Below are 26,637 nucleotides of genomic sequence, written 5' to 3' on the forward strand. Positions count from 1 at the left end.
GGGAAAGAGAGAAAGCAAACATTCTAAAGGAAGAGTTGGATTTAAATGCTGCATCCAAGAGACGTAAACTTAAGAGGGAGCATCTACCAACTATGGAGCCTGGGGAGTACTCACCAGCTGCGCCTCCACCTCCTGCCTCAGGTATTGGTATGTCACATGCATATGATGGAAGAGACAGAAAAGGGCCAATGATCCAGCATCCTAGTTACATAGATGAACCAAGTCTTAGGATTCACGGTAAAGAGGTAGCCAGCAAGTTGAATCGTCGTGAATCAGATCCGTATCCTCAAATCAAAATACTTAGGCTTTTGAATGCTTGTTTTATTTGAGTTCGTGTCTTTCTATACTGTTTAATTTGTTTTATTTGCTTTATCTGCATACTTTTTTTTGTTGCTGTTACATCATGCATGGAAGAAAGTTGTGAATGGTGTCCTTGGTAAATGAATTGGATAAACATGTATTGTGGTATGCTCCTAGGTGGGTCTGGATTGCATGCTGTTCATTCACTTATTTTCTTGACCAAAAGCAGAGTTAATTTTAAATCCTTGAGTAGATGCTTGCTCAAGTTTAAATACATGTTTTTATTGGATTTTATTAATGTATAGTTTCCATTAATAATGGTGCATTGCTGTTTCCCTTAATTGATTAAGTTTGTATGACCGTGAATGGGACGACGAGAAGAGACAAAGAGCTGATCAAAAGCGAAGACATCGGAAGTGATCATCGATGGATTTGCAAGTAAAACTTGTTGTACGGCTGTTCATTTCATGGAGGTGCTAGGGTTATATCATTATCATCTGCTACTTTGTACCAAATTTTAAACTGTTTAAATTATTTGTTTTTCCCCTAAAGTGGGCGCAAAGAAAATATGAATTGACATGTACACTTGTATAGAATGTTGTATATTTTGGGTAGTCAGTGATCAAATGTACTCTGAGAATGTGATTAAATAGTTGAACCTTCATTTACATGAATGGTCCAACAGAGAACACACATTTTTGTAAACCTAGTGTAACTGTTTTGCTGATCTTACATGAAAGCGTTTGAAGTCTATGCCTGAGTCGTTGAAGTATCTATATCTCAGAATAATGAAAACCAAGTTTCGGAATTTTAACCCCTTAAGTTGATTAAAATGTTTATATTTATGTTTTTCTATGTTTTTGGTTGACGTATCTTTATTAAAATAAGCAAAATTACTCTCGCTGTGTTGATTAGTCCATGAGGTGTTGTTGACGTAGAAGTAAGAGTTTGACTTTCTCACTTTAAAGGATAGAACTCAAATCTCGAAATTGGCAATTGTAAATGTTTCATTGGTCGTCTCATTTTTTTACTTCAAAAATTTGTTGAGATATTAGAAATGTAAATCGATGTGTAAAACTGTTTTATTTATTGTATGTTCACAATCAGTGTGCTAAGACGCTTCTAATTCTAATTTCTTCTTATGTAGTTCCATTCTACACTTAAAATTGAATGCATGATGATGCCTTAACAACTCAACAGCAACTCTAGTCTTATTCCTAAAACAACAAATATATAATAATGAAAGAAGAAGAAAAAGAGAGAAATAATACAAATCCAGTAGGTGGAACTAGGTGAAATCCATTATAGACCCCAAGGATACAAAGAGTTATGAGCAAATTCTCCCATAGTAACTGGACTCATAGTTTTGCTGAGAGAAAGGATTATAAGAAGCAGTGTTATACGTTGGAATTTCCCACATGCCATCAAAGCTATGTTCATTATGATAGCCATTAGAGCTTAACAAATCACTCTGATCATAAGCATGACAAAAACTAATAGAAGTTTCCAACACTGTCTCCCAACTGACATCAACATTGTATTCCCCTTCAAGATCAATCAAAGGCTTCTCCTCTTCATTACCTTTCAAGTGTTGTTGTTGTCTTCCATCTTCTTCAGTGAAAACTGAACTAGATTCTTGATCAGACCAAGATGATGATGAAGACTCTGTCAACTGCCACATGCCACTCAAATAACTTCCCAATGCTTTGATTTGTATATGTGGTATTGGTTCTAACAAAGGGTATTCATAGTAACCACACAACCCTTTTGCTTTACACCATTCATAGAACTCACAAAGCTTATTTGTTTGTACTGCTGCTTTCTTGTATATATTAAAAGCAGCTATGCAGTTCCTATAAGACATCTCAAAAAGATTCTCCAAAACAATTACTATTTCACATCTGAACTTGGTGTAGCAAACGAAACTGTCACGAATTATGTGTTTCATTGCAGACTGGACAATGAAACTTCTTGTTGCAACTCCAATAGGGTAACAATCTATCACCCTATCAATGATGCTCTGAAGTTGTGGCAAGATTTCAAGTATCTCACCCATTTCTTTCATTTTTTCTTGAAAAGTTTCATCTTTTTCTTCTGGGTGTTGTTGGTTTTTGAATTTCTTGCAATCCAAGGCAACACAGTTGAGTGCTTCATCAATTAGTTGTGCATAGGAAGTCACAAATCTTGTGTAGGAAATGGAACATGTTGATGAAGAAGAAGTAGAGTCCTTGAAATGACAAGGGTAAAGAGAGATCAAACCATTGGAACGAGTCCATAAGAGTTCATTCCATAAGGTAGAGTTTCCTTGAACAGAACGAAGCAACCGGTGGAGAAGGATCAGAGACTTGAGTGCTACCCTCCAACTATTAGTAGTGCCGAATCGACGAGTGAAGCTGATGGCGAAAGAGTGACACGAAGATGGAGATATTGAGAAGAGTTTCAAGAGATGTTGTATGTATTTTTCATGAACTGGTAAATCATCAGGTGATGTTGCTTTTATGATGATCAGATTCATATCAGAAAACCCTGCAGCTGAAGCAATTTTCGCATAACTTATATAACTTTGCTCTTTTAGAGAAGTATAAACTTTCTTGAACCTCCTCTTCATGCTTGTTAGTTTTCTTTTTCTCTCTTGTGGAAAAGACTAGAGTTGATGAATTAAGAGGAAAAAAAACAACCTTAATAATAAAGTTGGTGAATTGTTTCATTGTTATTTGTCACTATATATCTATGCCAAAGTGGCAAATGATGTTTTTTTAGTCTTTGGTTTTGTCGAGGCTGCAACTACAAGGAAAGAAGTTGTATTGTAATCAAAATAAGGAGGAAAAATCAGCTAAAAAAACTATTGCATATTGAAAGAGACAGAAGCCTGCAAAATTGTAGCCTTAAGGTTTGGATTTAATGTATGAATTTTGAAAATCCTGATGGAAAAGAAGTGAAAAAATTGAATTATATTGTAGAAGAAATTTTTTTGGTGTCTTTGCCAGCATTTTATTGCTGCTGCATTGCATGGTATAACTAAGAAAAATTTACTAGAGCCAAGTTTTATTCAACTGGTTAACGAGTTTCACTAAAAAATAAATCGCTCACAAGAATTTAAGTTCAAATTCTGATGAAAATATTTTTTTTACCGGACTTCACTTATCTTTTAATCAATCTTTAAATTATTTTGAAATCCATAAAATATTCACCAGCTTACAGCTGTATATACATATACAATGATGATTTCCTTTGTATTTAACTTAGCTAGTCGGCAAAATGAACTATATTTTATATTATTATTACTGCAGGCAGGTTTCCCAATTCAGTTAATTAAACCATTAATTTAACTACTACCCTGTCCCATAAAATCTCTTGATAATTTTTATTTCCTTTTTATAAATTTTTTTATTTTTCAATTTTAATAATTATTTTTTTATAAACATATCTCTAATTAATTCACATTTTTTTAACAAACAATTAATATCATTTAACTAATATTCTCCCTTAGACGGTAAACGTGTACAATTAATAACTTTTTTAATTTCTGTAATTTCGTCTATGAAATTTTATATTTTGAGTAATATGTATTGAACTCAATTTGACTTACCCTTAACAATATCAACATCATTAATTTTTCACCAAGAAAGAAATTGCCAGATGCTACGTTAAGGAAAATGCTGTGACAAGAAATCAAAAGGAAAATATCACTGAAAAGCTAATTCACAATTACTGAATAGTGTCACCACTACCTTTAGGCTAATAAAGTTAGATCTTTAGGTTTCTAATTTGTTTTATAATATTAATGTTTAAAATTAGCATTCATTTAATAGATTGAATTCTTTTGAATTTCAGTTTTAGATGTCTTATTCTTTAAAATTTAATTAATAAGTATCTTAGATTTTTGATATTTTTTAAAATTAATTTAGAATTTTTGAATGAATAATGTCTCTTTGAAATCACTTTTTTCACTTTGATGTCTCTTTGAAATCACTTTTTTCAAATGAATAATGTGATAAGCGAAAAACTCATCAACCACCGTTACTTAAATAAACTCAGAATTTATTATAATGTACATGTACTATTGACATTTGATTTGTTAATCAATAATTTAAAAAAATAAATAAATAAACACGACGACACAATTCGCACATCAATTTTGCAAAATTGATTTTAATATTTTAATGACTAAATATAAATTATATAATTGTTTACTATACATAAAAGTAGTTTTAATATATTAATAATATAAATTTTTTTATACTGTCTTCATAACTTTAAGTTATATATAATAAGGATGTAAAGAAAGTTATATATGTTTTAAAAGTTAAACTCTTTGAAACGTTCAACTATTATAATTAATAAATAATATAAAATATATTTTTAATATTAATGGATATAAATTAAATTAAAAGTAAATAAAAGCGAGAGAAATAAACTATAAATTCAATTTAAATAAGATTAAATGATTTTTTAATTAACATTAAAATTATATTAAACTATCAGTTTAATTACTCTGAATAATTTGATTGTTGTAATTGATTAATAAAATTAAAAAAAAAAATTATAATATTTTTCATGTATACAAATTAAAATCTTAAATTATTTATTATTTAAATAAAAAATAGTAAAATCAACCAATTATGCTAGTCGTATTTATTAGTCTTATAACTGTTTCGTATTATTAAGCATTTTCCTAATTCTATATTGAAGGGTGTTTAAGTAATTTGAAAAACCCTAACTGGTGATATATATTCTTCACAAACCTTCGCCATTTGGCGGTTGTTCGCGGCGGAGGGAGATTCCAAAATGGAGCAGGTGCAGTGCTTCGGCCGTAAGAAGAATGCGGTGGCAGTGACACACTGCAAGAAAGGTCGTGGTCTCATTAAGATCAATGGCTGCCCAATCGAACTCATCGAGCCTGAGATTCTCCGTTTCAAGGCATATGAGCCAATCCTCCTTCTCGGAAGGCACCGTTTCGCCGGCGTCGATATGAGGATCAGAGTGAAGGGAGGAGGACACACTTCTCAGATCTATGCCATCAGACAGAGTATCGCGAAGGCTTTGGTTGCATACTATCAGAAATATGTGGATGAACAGAGTAAGAAGGAGATCAAGGATATTCTTGTCCGTTATGATCGTACTCTTCTTGTTGCTGATCCTAGACGCTGTGAGCCTAAGAAGTTTGGTGGTCGTGGTGCTCGTGCTAGGTTCCAGAAATCTTATCGTTAAATTATTTTCTATTTACTGTACTTTTTTCTTTCGGATAATGATAGTCTTTCATGATTTTCAGTACTCTCTGAATTGCTATGCTCTTTTTTTAATTGAGATTGCGATTTTAATGCAATTCTTACAAAACAGTTTTGCTTAATTTTATTGTGTGCATGCTTATTATAATTACTGTATTTTTTATCCTTTTTAACTGGAATTTGTTTGCGTTTGAATTGGTAGTACAGTTGAAATGATGTTTGTTTTTAGGAACGAATTTAGGTGTAAATGCAATTGCAAAGTTGTGAAGGTTAGGGGTAATGATAAGTTGTTGACAGTGTACACTCATGAAGAATGAATTAGACATTCATAAAAATGAAGAAGAAAATTGATAAATATATTTGCAAGGGCTCTGACCTTTGAATCTCAACAAATTCTTTGATATCCTTCTCTGTAGTAGCCACTGATACATTGCTTACCTTAACTGTTTTTATCTTCCAAAAGTAAAAAATAAATCAACTTTTAGATTTCTCCATCAAGAGATAACTGAAATAGATAAACTTCTCAGTAATTTGGCATCAGACAAATACCAACACAGGGCTTGTTTTGAAGGATTAACCAAAATTAAAGTCAAAATTAATAAATACAATTTGTCAAATGAAACCGAAATTTGTTTTCTTTGAGCCAGTTTGAGTCCTCTATGCATTTATGGATCTGTAGTCTATAATAAAATAGTATTATCTGTATTCTTATTATTAGTTTTCTGATGATGTTGTTGCATATGGTTTCGAGTTTTGTTGCAAAAGGCATGCATATATTCTACAATCACAATGATAACCAATACTATTATGTAACAATTTCTTCCTCACATCTGAAACTTGAATTGTCCAATTTGGGGTAACTGTAGATTGGGGAATAGCTCCAACCCCTTTATCTGAATGGTCTACTGGAGCCTGCACATCAAATGCTAAAAGTTAGGAAACAAATGTTTATTGAAGCTCATGAACTATACGCTGATCCAAACGAACAATTTAATTAAACGCTTCTAGCATAAACATGTAAGTGATTACTATAAGTTATTTCTATGATAAAAATCAAATTAAATTGAATTGTTTTCATATAAGGCGTTAGTTATCAAATATATATATTTTATTATTTATTAATGTTATTTTTTATTATTATATTCATAATAATATTTTTTATTTTAAATTATATCAATTAGACAATCACTCGGTAATCATTCTATATTCAGTAGCCGTTCCAAATATTCGGTAGTCATTCAATTAGTCAATCACTCAGCAATTAGTCAATCATATTTGGTCAATCATATTTGCTTGAGAGGTAATAATTGGTGCGTTTGTTTCAGAAAAAAATTTATTCTTTGAAATCAAAAATTATTTTCTTAGGGTTTAAGAGATGTTTGTTTCAGATTTTTTTTAAATTATTTTGTTAGAAAAATTATTTTTTGTTTAATATATAGAGATATGTACATTGATATTGGTATGTGGAGAGCATGTGGTATGAGTATAACATTTAAATATTTTAATGTAAATAAGGCTTTTAAATAGGCTTCTAGGTCAGACCAAACTTCTAAAAAGGTCAAGCCAGACTTTTCTAAAAGGTTAGGTCAGGCCAGAAAAAAAAAAACATATGATATGTCGTAGCCAGGCTTAGGCCTAAAAAATTAATCGTATGACAAACTCGTGTCTTTCAAAGCTTGACTTGACCTATTCCCACCTCTACTTGTAAAAGTCTCATTTTGAATAACTTTAAAATGAATTAAAATTTCTCTAATGAGAATTGTGAGAGAGATGTATATCTTCTTTGAGTTCTTGAATTAGAATTTGTTTGAATCTTATCAATGTATTTCTTACCATTGTGGCGATTCCACATTGACTTATCAATCATCCTTGATTGTGGCGTCTTCTTAATTTTCTTTATCTAACCTATGTTTATTTGTTTTTGTTTTTTTCCTTTTATTTTATCACTTTATCTCAATAAATCACTTGGGCAGATCTTCAATCTCATGTAGAAGTACTCAAATCCACATCACTCTTACTTATTTTCGATTCTATAAAATTTATGTATATTTTTTTTCAATAAAAAATAAGTTAGAGATAAAAAGTATGCATACTTAGTTTAGTTTGTGAATTAAAGAACAACAAATTTAATAAAAACGTCTCACATTCAAATAAAAAAAAAAATTAACATAACAACTAATTAACTGCTATTTTCTTATAAAAAATGGAAGATCATAAAATATTAAAAAAGACATCTTAATTTTTTGGTGAAATATAAAGGTGCAGCATCTTGTTTTATTTATGTGTTTCTTTCTACAAATTCATTAATAAAAATTGAACAAATCTCACACAATTAATCTCTGACTTTTAAATTAAAAGATACATTTAAAAAAAAATCATAGAACATTTAGTCAACACTAAACCGCCAATTTAAGTATGTTTTAAAAGTTTTAAGCTATAATAAAATAGGAGACATTAAATTTGTGTTGATATTTTGTTCTCTTCAATTTGATTTTATGGTGAAATCAAAATGTCCCACGTCTTGTTTTAATTTTATGTTTGGTTGTACAAATATACACCATATATACAATACATTCATAGAACATATAGTTAGGCTCTGATTGAGGAGATGAAAGCGATTGATATTAAAATTCTTGTTTTAATGGATGCAAATACAATTTTATGTATGTTGTGCTTGTGGTAACAAGAAAAAGTGGTACATCATTTTGGTACATGAAACTTCTCTATGTTTATTTGGTATGTGTATTTCGTCGTCTAGGGATATCTTTGGTCATGTATGGGAATTGGCTATTCTTTTTTTGTTTTTCTTGTAGCCTTCTAAGCCCCTAAATGTAAAGTTATGAAGTGATTTATTATTATTTGACACTTGTGAGAAATTTAAGTATTTTAAAATGAGTGTATTATTTCTAAGAAAAATTATTATTACCAGGGATTAGACACATGAAATAGGTCCGTCGATTTTGACACTAGTAATTACATGATTTCTGCCAAAGTCGAAATGATGATATTTAGTTAATTGATAAAACCATATTTTGTAAGATTTAAAAAAAATTTATTTTATTTTATCTTATTTTGTAATTTTGTTTCAGATTTTTTTTTATTTCATTTAATTATGAGAAAATAAAAGAATACAAACTGTTAAAATCTTGTCAAATTTAAATGCAAAAATATATAAGATCCAATCTAAAATGATACAAGTCTAACATTTGAGCCATATATAATAATACAATATGAGTATAAATTATCATATATTTATCGTTTGTTGGTCGTACCCTGGATTTAAAAGAGAAAGAATACTTGCCATAAAAATAGAAACAAAATTTGTTTCTATTATCTTGTATTAGAGATAATAGCAAAAAAAAAAAAAAATATATATATATATATATATATATATATATATATATATATATATATATAAAAGGCGTGCAGAATTCGAATTAAAATCATAAACACTTTAAACTTTGGACTGTATAGTGAGAACAAAGTGTCTTGTATTTTGAAAAAAAATATATTTTTTTTAGAATTTTTTTTAATTGATGAATACTTTTATTATTTATTTTATTTTCTGTATGTCAGTAAATAATTAAGCTATCTTCTATAATATTTGGTGAATCTTGTGATTAACATATTTTTTAAATATATCTTAGATTTAATTTTAGTTTTATTTTAAATTTTTGTTGTTTATCTCAATTAAATTATTATGTTGTTCTATTTATATGTTTGAGACGGTAAACATTTGCATACTTTAATCAATCAGTTGACTAGTGATCAGTTATAATTATTTGATAGATATATATGATGTTTGAGATTAATATTTTTGTATGATGAAATATATATATTAATCTTTCAACATCCTGGTTCTTTATGCTTTCTCTTGATTATATTTTTTATATGATCAATCAAATAATTAATTTAAAGAAAATAATATTAGATTGAAATATCAATATTTGTTAATAGTTTTAATGAGGGGTTGATAATTGAAAAACAAACAAGGAATCATATAAAACTATTATTTTGGGTATTGGTGCTACAAGCCATGACATTAAATTTTATCGCCGTTTATTTAAAGTTGTGTCGTTATCTATTTTTATTTTAATTTGTTACACTTTTGTGATATTTTTATTATCATAAAAAAATCATAATTTTTATTAATATAAATAATATAAAACATTAATTAATTTGATAGTTATTCAATAAATTAATGTGAATACAATAATATCATATATTACTATTTGACAAACTCGTATATTTATCAATTTTGCGCAACATTTATTACAATAACACACGCATTTACCTATTTGTATATGGATTAGGTTACATATTATATTATTTTCATTTCTATCCTATGTAATGTATTCATATTTGCCAATCAAAAATAAATTGTCATGTAGATGAACATTTTTTTGTGCAATCATGGTAGATGGACATTATACTACTTGTTTGTACAATAGAGACCACATTTCATTTGTCTAAACAATGGTAGATTTATTCATTTACTTTTATAATTGGAAAGATTAAGTTTATATGATGTCAAAAAAAGCAGTTTATATGTTGTCAAAAAAATTGAATGTAATTTAGTTAAATAAAAATTAACAAGATTTTAAATAAAAAAAAATATTATTAAAATAAGTGACACTAATAATCATAAACATCTCTTTAAAATTTACAATTTGATCATTGATGTTATCCGATCAGATTCTCACTACTAAACAAACATCATAACAATATTATAAAAAATTGAATTTAATGAAAAAATATCGTTGGAATAATATAATATTACACTGTACCAACAATTAGAAAATATAATGAATTAGTTAAACTACTAGGATGAGATAAAATGCAATATACCACAAATCCTATAAAGATTTTGGTAAGTGTGCGAGAGTATATAAAAATACATAAATTAAAATTAGTTATATAAAAAAAACATAATAAAATATTTATACACATTAGCACATTAAAGAAATAAAACTAACATAAATATTTTTATATTATCAACCAATTATAAAACACAATTTACATAAATTTTAAGTAGATGTAATAAATTAAGTAACAAAAAGTTAGTTACAATAAAATTAAGTAAACAAAAAGTTAAATACAATAAATTTAAGTAAAAAATAGTTAGATATAATAAAATTGTCAAATTCTTTTAAGGATTAAACGAACATTGACCAATAATAGGGGTGGTCATGGGTACGACACAAATTCGCTCACTCAAATCAATCAAATTCGTTTATTGATCTAACTCATCAAAGTTTAAGCTTATTTCTGAATAAATTAATTAAAACTTAATTATGTTTGATTCGGGTAACATATTTAATATTTTAAACTCACGAACCCGAAAACTCAATCAATTAACGGATAATATATATTTTTATTTATTTTTTTACTATTGATGTATAGTTAAAATTTAATTGTTGGACTATATTTGAGAGTTTGTTGTTAATTTAATTATTTGAAGTGTTTTATTGTGTCTGTGAATAAATTTTAAGCATTGAATGATACATTGCGATATAATTTTATTATTTTTTTAGATGTTTCTAATATTTAAATTTAATTACATTTAAAATAAATAAATTATTTACTATCCGTGAATCCAATTCAACCCGTAAATACTCAGGTTGGTTTGATTTAAGTTAGATGAAAAAATTATGAATTGAGCTTTCAATGCAATATAAATAAAATTGATCGATTCACTGTGTCAGATTTAGTAAAAAAAGACTCAATCTAATTTATGTACATCATTGATCAATAACATAATTATTTTTTTACAATGTCAATGTTAGTATGTATGTATTAAATCTGAAATAAATTTATGAATTCAATATAAATTAGTTAAAACGATTTTCCTAAATAAATATCAAAATTGTATTAAATTATTTATTAATTTTTGTTTCAATAAAAGTAGAGTAAAATAAGTCCAAAAAAAAAAAAAAATCAATCAAATTTAAAATACAAGGCACTTTACGTACTTGGAGCTTGTAGGGTAATTTCAATAATTGAAGGGGCTCTTCAGTACTTTACAAATTCCTAACCGTTATATATAACCGTCACTCTGAAATCCCAAACCCTAATTTATGTTTGCATCTATTTGCATTGGTGTAGTTTGCGGCGGCGCGAGGGTCTAAAATGGAGCAGGTGCAGTGCTTCGGCCGTAAGAAGAATGCGGTGGCAGTGACACACTGCAAGAAAGGTCGTGGTCTCATTAAGATCAATGGCTGCCCAATCGAACTCATCGAGCCTGAGATTCTCCGTTTCAAGGCCTATGAGCCCATTCTCCTTCTCGGAAGGCACCGTTTCGCCGGTGTCGATATGAGGATCAGAGTGAAGGGAGGAGGACATACTTCTCAGATCTATGCCATCAGACAGAGCATCGCGAAGGCTTTGGTCGCATATTATCAGAAATATGTGGATGAACAGAGTAAGAAGGAGATCAAGGATATTCTTGTCCGTTATGATCGTACTCTTCTTGTTGCTGATCCTAGACGTTGTGAGCCGAAGAAATTTGGTGGTCGTGGTGCTCGTGCTAGGTTCCAGAAGTCCTATCGTTAAACTGTTTGTTATTTATTGTATTTTTTTCTTTCAGATAATGAAATTGTCTTTCATAATTTTCAGTACTCTCTGAATTGCTATACTCCTTTTTTTAATTGAGATTGAGATTTTAATGCAATTGTTACAAAACAGTTTCGCTTGATTTTATTTGTGTGAATTTTTTAATTGATTTATACAGTTTTACTGGAATTTGTTTGCGGTTGAATTGGTTGTTTCGTTGAAATGGCGTTTGTTTTGTAGGAACATAATTAGGTTTGAATGCAACTGTATAATTGTGAATGTCAAGGATAATGATAAGTTGTTGGAGAATCAATTAGGATGGATTGAGATTTAGAGTTTAATGTGGTTTATTATATCTGTTGATTTCATTCAATCGTGATACTTGATCTGGTGTTAAATCACAATGTTTCTTTGACCTTTGAATACAATTATTAATCGATGTTGCTTTGATTACATTTCTGTGGATGCTTTTTGATTAATTTTTATTCAAAATCGAAGTATTAATATATACACATTTCGACTTGAATTGATTAAATTGTTTGATTTAGATGAATGGTGTTTGTCATTATTCAAAGTTCTGAATGTAAAAATTAAGATATGTTGTTGATACTGTGCCTTGTTGGAAAAACAGTTATAATGGAATGAGTTTTTTGGATACTTGTGGTGTTTGACATTGTTTGGGAAATATTGATGATGTTAGGGAATTGATACTTGTGGTGTTTAACATTGTTTGTTTGATTAATGTCTTTCTGGTTTTCTGCCATGTGGTCCTCTGGTTTTATATATTCGAAGTAAAAGTGTGGCATTTGCTTGCGATCCCCCACTGTCTCATCATATTCATCAGTTTAGTGCTATGAACTTTCATATATTGCTTGCGATTGGAAAAAAAAAAAGCTAACATTACCAATTCCCAAAAATTATAATGGGAGTCTTAGCTTAAAGTGTTAATGCTGTGATAAGTGCCGACTAATGTGTTTTTTTCTTCTGTCATCTATCTTCCTTGGATTTGGACTCATGGATCATTTGCGTGGGGTTTAAGGGAGATAAATTATAAATCTAAATCCAAGGCCAATTCAGTGCTTTGTGAAGTGTTGTGCAGAATTCTATATGCATGCCCACAATAATAAGAGATGGAGTTAAGCCTAATATACATTCGGTTTAATTTCTATTGATCCAACCAAAATATTATTAACCCTTTTTAAGAATGACAGACAAATGCATTTAATTTTATTTATTTATTTAAAACAAAAAATATAATACATTATTATCATACTCTTACTTATAATGATCATTTTTCACAATATTGATGAACTAATGCAATGATATTTTTTGAATAATAACATTCAATGTCGATGGATTGATTGGCATTTGTTTGTTTATATTTAAGTAGTTGGAGGAAATATGGAATATTGAGAACCAAAGTGATAATAAATTCATTGCATCATGAGTATTGAATATGGAGAACCAAAGTGATAAATAAATTCATTGCAACCATGAGTGAATGCTGTGTGAAATATAAATGATTCAAATTTCCATCCATAAGGTGAATTCATCTATAGAAAAGAAAAATTATTCAAATAACACAATTTTAGTGAGAGTTAGTCCCTACTTTTGAATCAGTCCTCCCAATTAAATTGAAAACTCTTGGTAAAAAAGAAAAATTAATGATAAATTTTAATTATTATTTTTTTCATTGAAAAATAAGCTGAAGATACAAAAATATTAATAACTTATTTTTAGATGAAATCAAAACGTAAACATCTTGTTTTACTAAGGTGTTTCTTTCTACAAATATGCACTACATATATAGAATAATAAATCAATAAATTTTGGAAGATTAATTCTAACTTTCAATTGAAATATTAAATATCCCTTAATTTTGTTTTCTTCATAAAACAGTCAACACTAAACCGGGGGTTTCCAATATGTTTTAAAAGTGTTGAATTATAATAAAATAGGAGACATTTTAATTAAAAAAAAATGGGACATCAAATTTGTGTTCATATTTTCAAGTTTATTTTATGGTGAAATCCAAATGTGTCGCGTCTTGTTTTTTAAATATATGTTTCGGTGTACAAACATGCACAATGTGGGATATATCAATAGAATATATAGTCAACACTATTTAGATATGTTTTAAAAAGTTTAAGAATATATGGTCAAGGAATAGTGAAATTGATAAATATTGATACTATTATTTTAAATGTCTTGTTTTGGATTTCAACATGATATTTTCGATTCCATATACGTTTATAGTGATATTTTACTATTTCTTCAAAAGATAAAAAAAAAATAAAGTTTAAGAATATATAAATAAATTTTAAGACGTAATATTTTGATAAAATAATTAAATTAAATATTATATATTAAGGTGTATTTATAGTTTTTTTCTTTCTACATGTTTCCTTTATTGAAGATAATACCATTCAAATATTATTAGATATTAAATACAAATACATTTTCTAATCATGATTCAAAATATATTTCCTTTATTGAAGATAATACCATTCAAATATTATTAGATATTAAATACAAATACATTTTCTAATCATGATTCAAAATATAGTTCATCACACTATAAAAGAGTAACCATTTTTTTGCTAAACTCAACTATCATTAATAATGTTTAATATAAGTTATTAATTTTTTTTTTCAGTAGGTTATTAAACTTTTATGATCTAATACTTTTATTTTTAAATATAAATATATATGAGTTTGGAAAACACCTTTAGACATTAATTATTTGTTATATATTGTTTGTTGTGTGTGTTAATTTTTCAATTTATTATAAAAAATAGACACCCACACTAATTTAGAGTTTACTCATAGATACTACAATCAAATTATAGATTGTTTAATTTCAAGATTAAATTTAAGCACTACTGAAATAAGTCTACTTCAAACGAAAATTATTAACTATTGATATTGTTAATTCGCTATAAGCTATGCATTTTTTGTGAAAAAATAGTTGACGCAGCATCTAATTTTTTAAGAAAAATGAGTTTTCATTTTTTAAATTTTTTTATAAGTAAATGTTATTTTAGATGAGTTTAAGTTGTTGGAAAATTATAGATAAATTAATATGATAAATTAAAAACAGTTAAATGAAGTAATAAAAATTCTAAAAATAATTAATTTAATATACTTATCTAATTTTAATATTTTTTAATTATCCTTACCAATTATAGTTGATCGTGAATAATCTAATTTTTTTAAAATTTAATAGATAAAAGCAGTCAATATCATTTTATACTAACATCATATATGTGTTACTCGATGTGTAGTGGTGTAATATAAAATGAATGAATTCTTATTGAATTTATTTTTCTTAAACTAATTTTAAAGAAAAATACAAACATATAACCGGATAGTAGTGATTCGGGTTCAAGATACCGTACCACTCCGAAACGGGTCGGATTAAAGAGTGAATCAATGCAAGTGTGTGTATAAGCGAGTGAAGCAAGAAAAGTTAGCTAGCTAGGGTTTTAGCAGTCATCGAGTTTTGGGAGGGGTTTTAGGAATTTCCGAATCTGATTTACAATTCTCCCCTCTCTCTTCGATTCCTAACAATGGCGTCTCCGATTCCTCCTCCCACCGGCGACACCAAGGTCGACGACAAAGTCGATTACTTCAACCTTCCTTGTCCCATTCCATTCGAAGAGCTCCACCGTGAAGCTATGAGTCTGTTCCCTTTTCTCCTTTCATTTCTCTTTGCATTTCGTTTTATGGATTTTAATTTAATTTAATTCATGTTCATTTTCTTTTTTAATTTTCTAAGATTATTGTTATTATACATGACACTTTGAATTTCTTTGTTTTTTTCAGTGTCTTTGAAACCAGATCTTTTTGAAGGTATGCGTTTTGATTTCACCAAAATGCTCAATCAGAAGTTCTCTCTCAATCACAGGTATCTTAATTATCTTTCTTTCGTTTTCTTTTTTTTGAATTTTTTTATATTTTATTTATTTATTAATTTATTTATTTGTTGTTATTATTTGATCAGTGTGTCGATGGGACCTACTGAGGTTCCTTCTCAGTCCACGGAAACTATTAAAATTCCAACTGCTAACTATGAGTTTGGTGCAACCTTCATTGACCACCCTAAGGTATAGTTTGATTTTGATTGAAATGACCTTTTGTTTTGTTAGTTGTTTTACACTGTATTATTAACTGTGTTGATGTTCTGTAGTTGTTGCTTTGGGGGAGAGCGATGACCGATGGCAGACTGAATGCAAGAGTCAAGTGTGACGTATCTGAGAATCTCACTTTTAAAGCCAATGCTCAGGTGTGTATGTTTGTTCCAATCACAGAGAAATATTATAGCTTATAGTTCATTATTTTCTGCTGTTTCTACTTCTGTGATAGCATGGTACTGTTTTATTGTGTCTAGTTTAAAGTTTTAGATGGTTACTTACAAGTTGTTGGTGCCTGAAAAGGAAATTTCTCTGCCATGGAATGACCACTAATTTACTTGCAGATCAATATTTGGTTTTTGACATCTCCTTCCCCCTCCCCGTTCTTGGGTTTTCTTTTGCTGTTTGCTTTTGTTCTCTCTTTTATGTAGCATAACCTTCTATTTTATTGCCTTTTTTACAGCTAACAAGTGAGCCACATATGTCGCATGGGATGGGCAACTTTGATTACAAGGTCAACTAGTTACGTTTGATATATATATATTTTTGGGAGTTTCTTAGTGGAACTTTCTCTGACTATGCATGCAAATTGTTATTAAGTAGTTTCCTTTTTTTTATAAATCATTATATTTTTCAGGGAAAGGATTATAGGACACAGTTTCAATTTGGGAATGGGGCCTTGCTAGGGGCAAGTTATATTCAGGTAGGGGATATCCTTGCAATGTGCTACATTTATTTTTTCTCTTTTTTTGTTTGTTTTAGTGACTATTTAGACCACAATCTAGATGGGATATTTAACATGTTGGTATCATGATTTTAATTAATGTTAGAAAATTGAAGGATGTCAAAATGTAGTTTTTATTACTTACATACAGCTGTGTTGTTTGGTTTGAATTAATTGCCATTTTACTATTGGCAATCTTGTCTACTTCCTTAATCTACCATTTTAAATTTTGCATGTTAAGGAAGGATTATAACAAGGCCATCAGCTTAGGTTTTTCTGGTTGAAATATTTAATTTATTTTGTTACGGACAATTTGTTCCTGTTATCCTGGATTGATGCATAACTGTTCTGTGCTGTTATTTTTATTTTAATGGGCCATCTCTACATTAGATTTTTTTTGGATTATCGCTATTCCAAATAAGTCCTCAGATGTATTCTGTGTTTTCCCTTAATCCTAAGCACATCTATTGATCCCACCTGCTGCATGGTGTGGAACAATTTATGGGACATTTGAATTAATATACATATATTTATATATATTATCACTGAAAATATTGACTTTTTTTACAGAGTGTGACAAATCATTTATCATTGGGTGGGGAGGTATTTTGGGCTGGTCAGCATCGGAAGTCTGGTATTGGTTATGCTGCTCGTTACAACACTGATAAAATGGTATGATAGCTTAAGACTTGTTCCTACTTACATTATCAGCAGTTATATATCTAATTTTAGATATTTTGCATCTGTTTATTTATCTACAATTTTTATGTCTATTCTGATGTTTGTAAATATGTTATTCCCGATTTTATTATACCGTTACCTCAGCCAATTTCAAGGATTTTGTTTTTCGAATCTTCCAGGTGTAAAACAATTATGTACATCATAAAAATTAAATACCAAGTGAATGTAGTATATTTTTACTTTCCAATTTTCAATTATTGGTTATGCTACATAGGGTTGTCAATAGCACTGTTATGGTGCAGAGGGGCCCCTGACTGCTACAATATATGCCACTGCATCACAGTTCATTGTTGTGGCCATGATTAGTGTGAATAAAGGTTTGATAACGCTTCTCCATCTATGCCTCCATTCTCCACCCAGTAGATGGAAGATGGTGAAGAAGAATTGGTCCATTTCTCCCTGTTCTATAACTATTACTATTTTATATATGAATATAAAATATAAGGCATCCAATTATATTCAAAAGTTTCCAAAAAAAATTGCTAATCTATATTATACTTCTTTTGAGAGGATATATTATACAGCCACCATGTTATTCTGCTGTAGCGTTTTTGGTGTAGGTCACCATGCTCTGCTTTTATGGGGTTTATAACATTGATGCTACATATTATCCTATTATTTGTTCAACGTTTCCTTTTCTTTTTTTTGAAATCCTACTCAATTTATTCATTTTTTATGGCTTCCAAAATCTATCACATTGCTCATGTGCATCCAGGTTGCCACAGGACAAGTTGCCAGCACTGGAATGGTTCTTCTAAGCTATGTTCAGAAGGTATCTGAGAAGGTGAGTCAATCGTGACATGATGTATTTGTGCTTACAATAATAGTCCTATTTATTTCTTACACCACATGTTCCTTTCAGGTTTCTCTAGCTTCTGAGTTAATGTGTAACTACTTGTCAAGAGATGTTACTGCTAGCTTTGGTTATGACTACATCCTAAGACAGGTAATGTTTTCTTTTATGAATTCAGTCACGGAAACTGGTGTGACATCGACATGAGTGTGAATTTGTGGGGCCTGCTTACATAATGTTTTTGGACTTAATTTGTGCTTTGATACATGTATGCGTGCTTGTTTGTTGTTGCACTGCATTCCCTAATGATTTGGAGGCAGAAAATACCTGGAGCACATCATGAATGGGTAGTGCTCTGAATGTGTGACCTTGTACATGATAATTTTATCATCATTCATGATTATCTTTTGTTTGCGTCCAACTTCATTCCTTTTCTGGTGTAAACAGGATATCCCAGAGATCCTATTTCTTAGGTTTGGTAATTAGCACAGTAGAGCTTCGAAACCACAATTTTTATGTTGTCTTCAAAACTAGTTTACTGGTTTCAGAAAAATGAATAATTCTGTACCCTAAACTTTTATTTGTTAAGATGGAGCAGTAGCTACCATATTGAACTTTCAACGTCTTCTACTCATACTGCATTGTGATTTTTACAAGTTACTCCCTGTCTTCTAAAAATATTTTCAAATTTCATTTGATGATGCCAAGTATGGAAGGTTTGAACAATTGTGATAGACAAAACATGGATGAGCTAGCTAAGAAGAGTGCATTTTTGGAAGCACTAAGTTTTTTTTGGCATTTTCCCAATTTCTGTACTATAAAAATGCTTGCTAAAATTTTTGTAGAGTGCATTTGTTATAGGTACCCTATTGTTTCGAGTTTCAATTGATACAGATACTGGACAAAATATTCTAAAATGGCATCTTCTTATGCAGAAACAAGAGTTATGCGCTTTATTTTTCCTTGGTTGATTTTAATGATGCCAGAGTTTTTATGCCTATGTTCTATTTTTGACGGGGATTTTGTACTCTACACTATCAAATACAAGTGAAGAAAAACATATTTGAGTTATGAGGATACCCAGATATATAAATAGACTTGCCCTGTTTGCCTTCAACATAAAAAATGGGAAGGAAATAAAAAATATAGAACTGGCTGCCCCCACCCCCCTCCTCTTTGAAAGCTGACTAAGATCACACTCCAACATCTATAATGCTGTGTAAATCACATAAGAGGTCACATGGATTATTATGTCATCGATTTTGGATTAGTGAGTTAATCAATTGGCCATTTTAAGTTCTTGTTGATCTTTGCTGGTAGTAATGGAATTTTACCGATTATCCAGTTTAAAAGCCATCTTCTCTGCTTTGAACATCTTGTGTTGGTTGTTGTAGTGCCGCCTTAGGGGAAAGGTTGATTCCAATGGCGTTGTTGCTGCGTTTTTGGAGGAGCGGTTAAACATGGGTCTGAATTTCATTCTTTCTGCAGAGGTCAGAACACTTTTCTTTTTAAAGCTCTTTGTTGTTTGGGATGCATTAAAATCTAGTCTGGTAGGGATATTCAAATAATTTGGTCAAAATTTTCATAGTGCCTTGACATGATTTCATAATTATTTATTGCAGCTTGATCACAAGAAAAAAGACTACAAATTTGGGTTTGGTTTGACCGTTGGAGAATAAATAGCACTGACTAGAGCTGTATTTCCATTGCCTTAGCCAGCCTAGCCTAGCAAGCTTTCTTGCTTCTTTACTTGTTGGAGATTTGTCTTTTTGAAAAGAGAAAACAAAGGAATATAAATTGTGTCGGCAAACTACATTTGTTATCCGCAAGTTGGCCCCAAAAAACTTAAAATTTATTTGGAACTCTTGCCCTGTTTTCCCTTGAGGGGGATGTAGAGTGATGGTAGCAGATCAATGCATATTATGATATTCATTTTCAATATCCTGGTGTTATGCTAAAATATCTATCGATTTCTTAGACTTCTAATAATCTATGTAACCTCTGCAGCAAGACGATAATTTGGTGATATGTTAACGGTTTGTATGTTTTCACAATCATGGAAGACTTGTTGGAGGAGTCTTTTATGTAAAGGATTGATCAAGTTAAATAAACGATAGTAGTAATTATATTGTTGGCTTATCAGAATTTGAAACTATAAGATTAAATAAATTTGTTTTAGAAAGAAATCCAGTTGTACTTATTATTTTTGTTTCTACTTCATGTTTAAAGGTTAATTCTTCTAAATGTTTTTTTGGTTTTTAACTTTCAACATTTTACTTGAATTATGTTCCTGGTTTTATCCAGTAAATGTAAAACCAGATATCCTTAATTTGGATTTTTCATATTTTCTTTATATCATGATAATACGTTAAGATTTATTATATGTTTTCCTGTGGGTGGTATATGTGAATGAAAACACTTTGTTTACTACAGAAACGTTCTTTTAGGAGAGAGAGGCTGATGTGATGTTGATCTCGTGTTTCAAATGGAGGTGCTCAATAGTGAATGAGAAGGCAACAACATTTTGGATGGGTAAAAAAAAATTAGGTACTTGATACTGTTACTATCATTGGTTAGAATGAGTGTGATTGGTTAGATTTAGGTATTGTTTGACGTATGATTGTTGTTTATCATATATTTCGGAAAGGAAATCTTTGTGTTAATATATATGATTGTTTATTTAATTATTTATGTCACTGGTCTTTGTTGTGGGGTCAAATTTTCATTCAATATTTGTGATATTTTTTCTAAGAATAGATTTTGTAACTAGCTTTGTCTTGCTTCACCTATTTTGTATTTTATCACTGTACAATTTTTTTGGTCTATAGTTTTATCTTTTTTGGGTTTTTTTATAATAAAGTATTTAATGAAATAGTTAATTCTCGCATCATATTTTACTTTATATTTTGCTGGTTCCCCCAAGTTTGTATTTTTTATTTTTTTAATATATCTATTAGGATATTGTAAATAATAAATGATATTTTGGAGTATCAATCTAGCTGGAATGTCTTGTTTTCATGTGATATTTTTATACTTTAATTTTTTTTTTAATTAACGGAAACGAAATTATATGTAATATATTTTATTAAAAAAAATATTTTCTCTTATATGATATCATAATAAAACATTATTTATCGTTTTATATATAGAATTAAATTGTAATATAAAAATATAGCATATCTCTAAAATAATAAAAAAAATCTTAAATATATTTTAAATAAAAATATAAATTATATATTTTAATAATATCTAATTGTAGATCTTAAATATTTTAAAATCAAAATATAGATATTAATCTAAATAAAATATTTTAAAAATATTTACACATATTATACTCAACATGTATATTTTAAAAAAAAGTTATAGAAACAATTTTATAAATAAACTCTGACATGATATATACAAAATAAGGTTATTGAATGTATAAATCATGATTAGTTGTATCTTTTATAATTTAAATAATTTGTATATCTATAAAATTATATTTTGTAACTTTTATATTTGCAATAATTGCTCAATCTTTTCTTTTGTCAAGTTCTTCTAGCCCGTTTTGCGATAATTGTCACTTTATCTTAACCTAAAGTGTATTTTTTTTTTAAAATACAAAATCGAAAGTGAATTATTCTTTAAGGTCCTCAAGAATATTATATAAACCTATATACAAATTTTGATCAAATAATCAACTTAAATTCAGATTTTCGGCACCCTTCTTTTTTGAGACCTATGAAGTTGTTTCTTACTCAACAAGAGGAGTATTAAGACAAACAAAAAACATAACGAAACTGAGATTGAAGTCAGTGGTGGTGGGGCACATTATAGTATTTAATAGTGATCATCCATGTGCTTCAACAGACAAGATTTAGTTTTATTTTTTATTTTTTTAAGGTTGAGTGAGAAAAAAAAAGCATGGCGAGTCCGGCAACATTTCTAGGTTCATAGTTTAGACACATTCAACCTCTAACTAATTAATTGAGTTTAACAAGTAATAAACTTCAATTAATTATAATTTATTTGAAAAAATCTAAATTTAAATTTATCTGAAATTATTATTAATCATCAAACTTTACTTATCTCTTAATTAAAATATGAATTGAAATATGAAGTAACATCTTATTTTTTGAGAATTAAAACATTAAAGAAAAACACATTCAACTTCAACTCAAATCACCATAGTAGTCAAATATTAATTTAGACAGCTTCCAAACTAGGGAGATTTAGAATAAATTTTGCATGTCGTCTTACTAAATAAGTATCATCTGTCCTTATCACTCCAACATTTTTCCATCATTAAGATTTGGTTTTCTTGCTCATTTTGTAGTGGGGACACTAAATCTTTGCCATCCCATTCCCATAAAACAACATTGTGATCCCTTCCAGCTTGCAACGTTGAAAGGTCACATATGCTATTGTTGACCAAGTGTAATTTTCACATGTGATTTTTCTAATTCTTCTATTAATAAATAATTATTATTTACCTTTACAAACGACCCTTACAGTTTAACTAAGATTATACGTACATAAAAGTCTTCTAAATTATAGGAACTCATAGCAACTGTACCCTCATATATATATATATATATATATATATATATATATTTTAAGTGATAAAATAGCTTATAAAAATGGATAGAGATTTAGTCCAAAAAAATGTGGACAGAGATAATATATTTAGACTGCAAAAAAATACTATTATTTACTATACAAAATAAAATATAAACAAAAATATTTTAAAATTGATGTGTTAATCTAAAATTTTGACAAAATACACCAACTTTTTAAATAAACTTTTCTTTATTTTCATTTATATTTCGTAGCTTTTAGAAATACTAGTTAGATCATATCACTTGTTGTCGGAGACTATGGATATTTGTATAAAATAAAGGGCATGCAGACCAAAAATAACAAATGGTATACTATAAATAGGCTACTAAACAGAGAAATAAAAAACAAATTATTATCATCACATGAAAAACCATTGACCATGAAAGATGCTAATTTCCAACTAGACGAATAGCTAAAATGAGCCTTTATCCTTATCGATTATTAAATTAATAATAATAGTATAGTTTCTTCCACATCACATTGTGTCATCAATTTCTAAGATCAAGAATTCAAGAGATGTATGACAGCAATATTAGAGTGCATACATGCACAAAAGTGAGATGAATTCCAAAAGATAGTGATAAAATTATGAGTGTCAATACTATAGTAATGCAGTGAAGAAGAAAATACTAATATAACAACTAATATAGTAACATTTGATTATAAAAAAAAAAAATACTAAATTGTTTTAAGCTGTACTGTACAAGCTCAGCCAGTTACTTTTCTCATAGCCACTGTACCTCAAACCCCTCAATTTATACTTCAAGCCCAATATGGGGTATAATGGAGTTGAGTTTCCCTTAAATGTTCAAGATATCTTAATATCCAAAAATGATTAGTTGAAAGCAAAAATCAAAGGAGATAGTAGAGTAAGTAGTGATAGTGATAACTTCTAAGAAATGAAAACAAAGAGAGGCCTCTGAGGGATGGTTTTTCTTGGGCGCTTTCTGAAATTCACAACTTCAACCCATCCACACGGCTCGGCTTCAGAGATAGACGACTCCGGTTCCGAAGAATTATGGTTATCAGTCATAGTAAAGTCAATAGTTTCAGGTTTTTGAGTGATGGTGCATCTACCAATTTTGTTGATAGAATCAATTGAACTCCTTTGTGAGTGATGAATTGGACCTTGGCTTTGAGGCTCAATGGGAAGCAATGAGATCTAACAACAATAACACATGATTTGAGCTACAAGTGATGTAGAAATAAACAACAAAACTTTACCATTTAATAAGAGAGTGCTTGTTACCTTGCATGTAATGGAGCAGAAACGATTACGCTCATCTTGTATGTGTTTTCCACATTTTTCGCATGTAGTACCACCAGACTTAAGTCTTGCTGATAAGTTGCTTTCTTTGGATTTAGGTTCAGGGCTTCGATCAGAAGCTTTAGATTTATAGATTGAAGGACGGGGTTTCAGATGCACAATCCTTTCGTTATTTGATATGTAAGTCTGCCAGATCATGTTGAACCATAGTAAGATGAAAGTTATGCACATTAATCGGTTTTCAGTTTATAAAATCAAGTTGAGAGCTTATTGTTAAAAAGAGAATAGTTAGATTGAGTGAGTTTATACTTTATCGGTGTTCCATATACAAAGGAAAAATAAACATTGCTTATTGCATTTCATGGATAACAACATTAGAAAACTAATAATAGGTCATTCATTTGTTGGTGAGTGTTGATAAATGATTACTGGATTTAACACATTAGGAAAATTTAGTCATTGTAATTTTAACAGGTTAACACAATTAATGACTATATCCATGAGATCATTAATGTTTATTCACTCATCAGAGACAAACAAATCAAATCAAGCATAACATAGAAGCAATGAAACATATTAATATCAATAAATTGAATCAAATACAAAATCAATCAACCAATCAGTTGCAATAATGAATTGAGTATTACTATTATACGATATCTTGTGACAAAAAAGAGAATAAAGTACCTGAATCTTTGAGCAATCAAAATGCTTCTGCAACTCGGAATGTCGAAAAACATCCTGATAGGAATATCGGTATATCTGAAAGTTTCTATGAAGGGAATGAGCTTCCTTACAGTGCCTACACAATCTAACTGCACAATCTACACAGAAACTATTCTTCTCATTAGATCGAAGATCATGATGATCATCACAGTAACCAGAGCTACTATTCATAAGAGCTCTAATCCAATCTCTATTCTTTTCCTTTGGTGAAAGATTCTGACCCACCTACAAAATCCATTATCATTCATTAACCACAAAATAAATTCAAGAAACCCTATGAAAAAAGTGAATGCAAAAACACAGTTCAACAATCAAGGATGAAAAATAGTTAACATTCTGCAACAAAAAAGTAAGCTTTCTACTTGAAAATATAAACCCTAAACTTAAATATTCAAGATACAGTGAAAAATCAACCAAATCTTCGCATGCAGATTGCAAATTTGATACTTTTCATTTAAATAAGAACAATCAACATTTAGATAGAAAAAAATTACTTAAATGATCACAATGAGTTCAAACTAAACAGCATCATCAAGAATCAAACGAATCTAAAATGCAAAGAAAAAAAACTATTTTCAATTATCATTTTTGATTTTCAAGCAATTCAAAATATATGAAATTAAAAATAAAAAAAAAATAAAAACTTAATAAAAACCATGAAAAATTAGGGTATAAAAAATAGAAAATCGATGATTTGTTCTCACCATCTCTTTGGATTCAGATTGGGTGCAGCAACAAGTAGAATATGCGGCTTGTGAAGAAGTGAAGAAACAGAGACCCACTGAGACAGAAAGAGAGAGAGAGAGAGAGAGAGAGAGAGAGAGTGTGAAGAGATTGAAATATGAAAAGGGTTATTTATGAGTTATTATTTATATTTATTTTAATTATGATTGTATTTTAAAAAGAATATAAATAAATAGAAATTATTAAAACGTTGGGGAAAAATGGTTTCTTTTTTCTGGCGAGGGTTAAAGTATGGTACAATCGGCGGGAATGTGAATGGTTGGGTGCCGTTGGATTGGAATATGATCGTACGGTGATGGTTGGTTGAGAATGAATGTACAGTGGGACCCAAAGTGTGGAAATCCCAAAAAAGTAGCTAGCTGCCCACCACCCATTTCCCGCCAATTTAACCGAAATTCTCGGAATCTTTAATTTCTTATTTATTGGATAATTTATTTATATGAATGAAATCATTAAATTGAATTATGTGGTGGCCCAATTGATACGAATATTGTTATCTTATTACTCTGAAAAACCCCTAATTTGAAGACGTAATGTCACTCTGGTAGCTCAGTGATAAAAGCACTCACGGGTTCGGTCATCTCTAAATTTAAAGCAACTTTAATTAATTTTGTTAGATTTCATATACCTTGCACCTGCTTACACTAGATTTAATCAATTTTCTGACTACTTTCATACACAATTTATTGAATTGATGTCTCTTCAATTTTAAAACCTGTTCACATAAATTTATATAGTTCACTAATTATTTATTTTATTTTATCCGTATGTAAAATGAATTAAGTTTGTTGATATTCAAAATTGTGGGACTAAAATTTTAGTTTAAT

General features: G+C 29.2%; 6 protein-coding genes across 6 annotated transcripts in view; 4 read left to right on the top strand and 2 right to left on the bottom strand.

Annotated features, from left to right (window-relative positions):
- The window catches only part of LOC101512325 (THO complex subunit 2), a 20,583-nt gene extending 19,532 nt beyond the window's left edge, over positions 1–1,051 (top strand). Inside the window, exons 33-34 of the mRNA XM_027335986.2 lie at positions 8–280; positions 651–1,051. Of these exons, the coding sequence (XP_027191787.1) occupies positions 8–280; positions 651–720 (343 nt within the window). The 3' untranslated portion in view covers positions 721–1,051. The remainder of the gene's footprint in view (positions 1–7; positions 281–650) is intronic.
- A 307-nt stretch (positions 1,052–1,358) lies between these two features.
- On the bottom strand, positions 1,359–4,438 carry LOC101510283 (putative clathrin assembly protein At5g57200). Its single transcript, XM_004503344.4, has one exon. The coding sequence runs from the start codon at positions 2,906–2,908 to the stop codon at positions 1,628–1,630; it is 1,281 nt and encodes a 426-aa protein (XP_004503401.1). The 5' UTR covers positions 2,909–4,438; the 3' UTR covers positions 1,359–1,627.
- Positions 4,439–5,039: 601 nt separating this feature from the next.
- On the top strand, positions 5,040–5,650 carry LOC101512651 (small ribosomal subunit protein uS9-like). The gene has a single exon (XM_004503268.4). It carries the CDS (start codon positions 5,089–5,091, stop codon positions 5,509–5,511), a length of 423 nt encoding a protein of 140 aa, XP_004503325.1. The 5' UTR covers positions 5,040–5,088; the 3' UTR covers positions 5,512–5,650.
- Positions 5,651–11,593: 5,943 nt separating this feature from the next.
- On the top strand, positions 11,594–12,222 carry LOC101512960 (small ribosomal subunit protein uS9-like). Its single transcript, XM_004503269.4, has one exon. The coding sequence runs from the start codon at positions 11,658–11,660 to the stop codon at positions 12,078–12,080; it is 423 nt and encodes a 140-aa protein (XP_004503326.1). The 5' UTR covers positions 11,594–11,657; the 3' UTR covers positions 12,081–12,222.
- Positions 12,223–15,508: 3,286 nt separating this feature from the next.
- LOC101513613 (mitochondrial import receptor subunit TOM40-1-like) lies at positions 15,509–20,410 on the top strand. The gene is made up of 11 exons (XM_004503270.4): positions 15,509–15,761; positions 15,906–15,987; positions 16,084–16,186; positions 16,270–16,365; positions 16,677–16,727; positions 16,851–16,916; positions 17,508–17,609; positions 18,394–18,462; positions 18,541–18,624; positions 19,866–19,961; positions 20,094–20,410. Exons 1-11 carry the CDS (start codon positions 15,650–15,652, stop codon positions 20,148–20,150), a joined length of 918 nt encoding a protein of 305 aa, XP_004503327.1. The 5' UTR covers positions 15,509–15,649; the 3' UTR covers positions 20,151–20,410.
- Positions 20,411–23,683: 3,273 nt separating this feature from the next.
- On the bottom strand, positions 23,684–25,924 carry LOC101513941 (uncharacterized). Its single transcript, XM_004503271.4, has 4 exons — positions 25,771–25,924; positions 25,028–25,291; positions 24,323–24,526; positions 23,684–24,235 (listed from the first exon to the last, which is right to left on the bottom strand). The coding sequence occupies exons 1-4, from the start codon at positions 25,771–25,773 to the stop codon at positions 23,966–23,968; spliced, it is 741 nt and encodes a 246-aa protein (XP_004503328.1). The 5' UTR covers positions 25,774–25,924; the 3' UTR covers positions 23,684–23,965.
- Between the last annotated feature and the right edge of the window lie 713 nt (positions 25,925–26,637).

This window comes from Cicer arietinum, chromosome 6 (genome assembly GCF_000331145.2).
Source record: "Cicer arietinum cultivar CDC Frontier isolate Library 1 chromosome 6, Cicar.CDCFrontier_v2.0, whole genome shotgun sequence".
Taxonomy (NCBI): Eukaryota; Viridiplantae; Streptophyta; class Magnoliopsida; order Fabales; family Fabaceae; genus Cicer; species Cicer arietinum.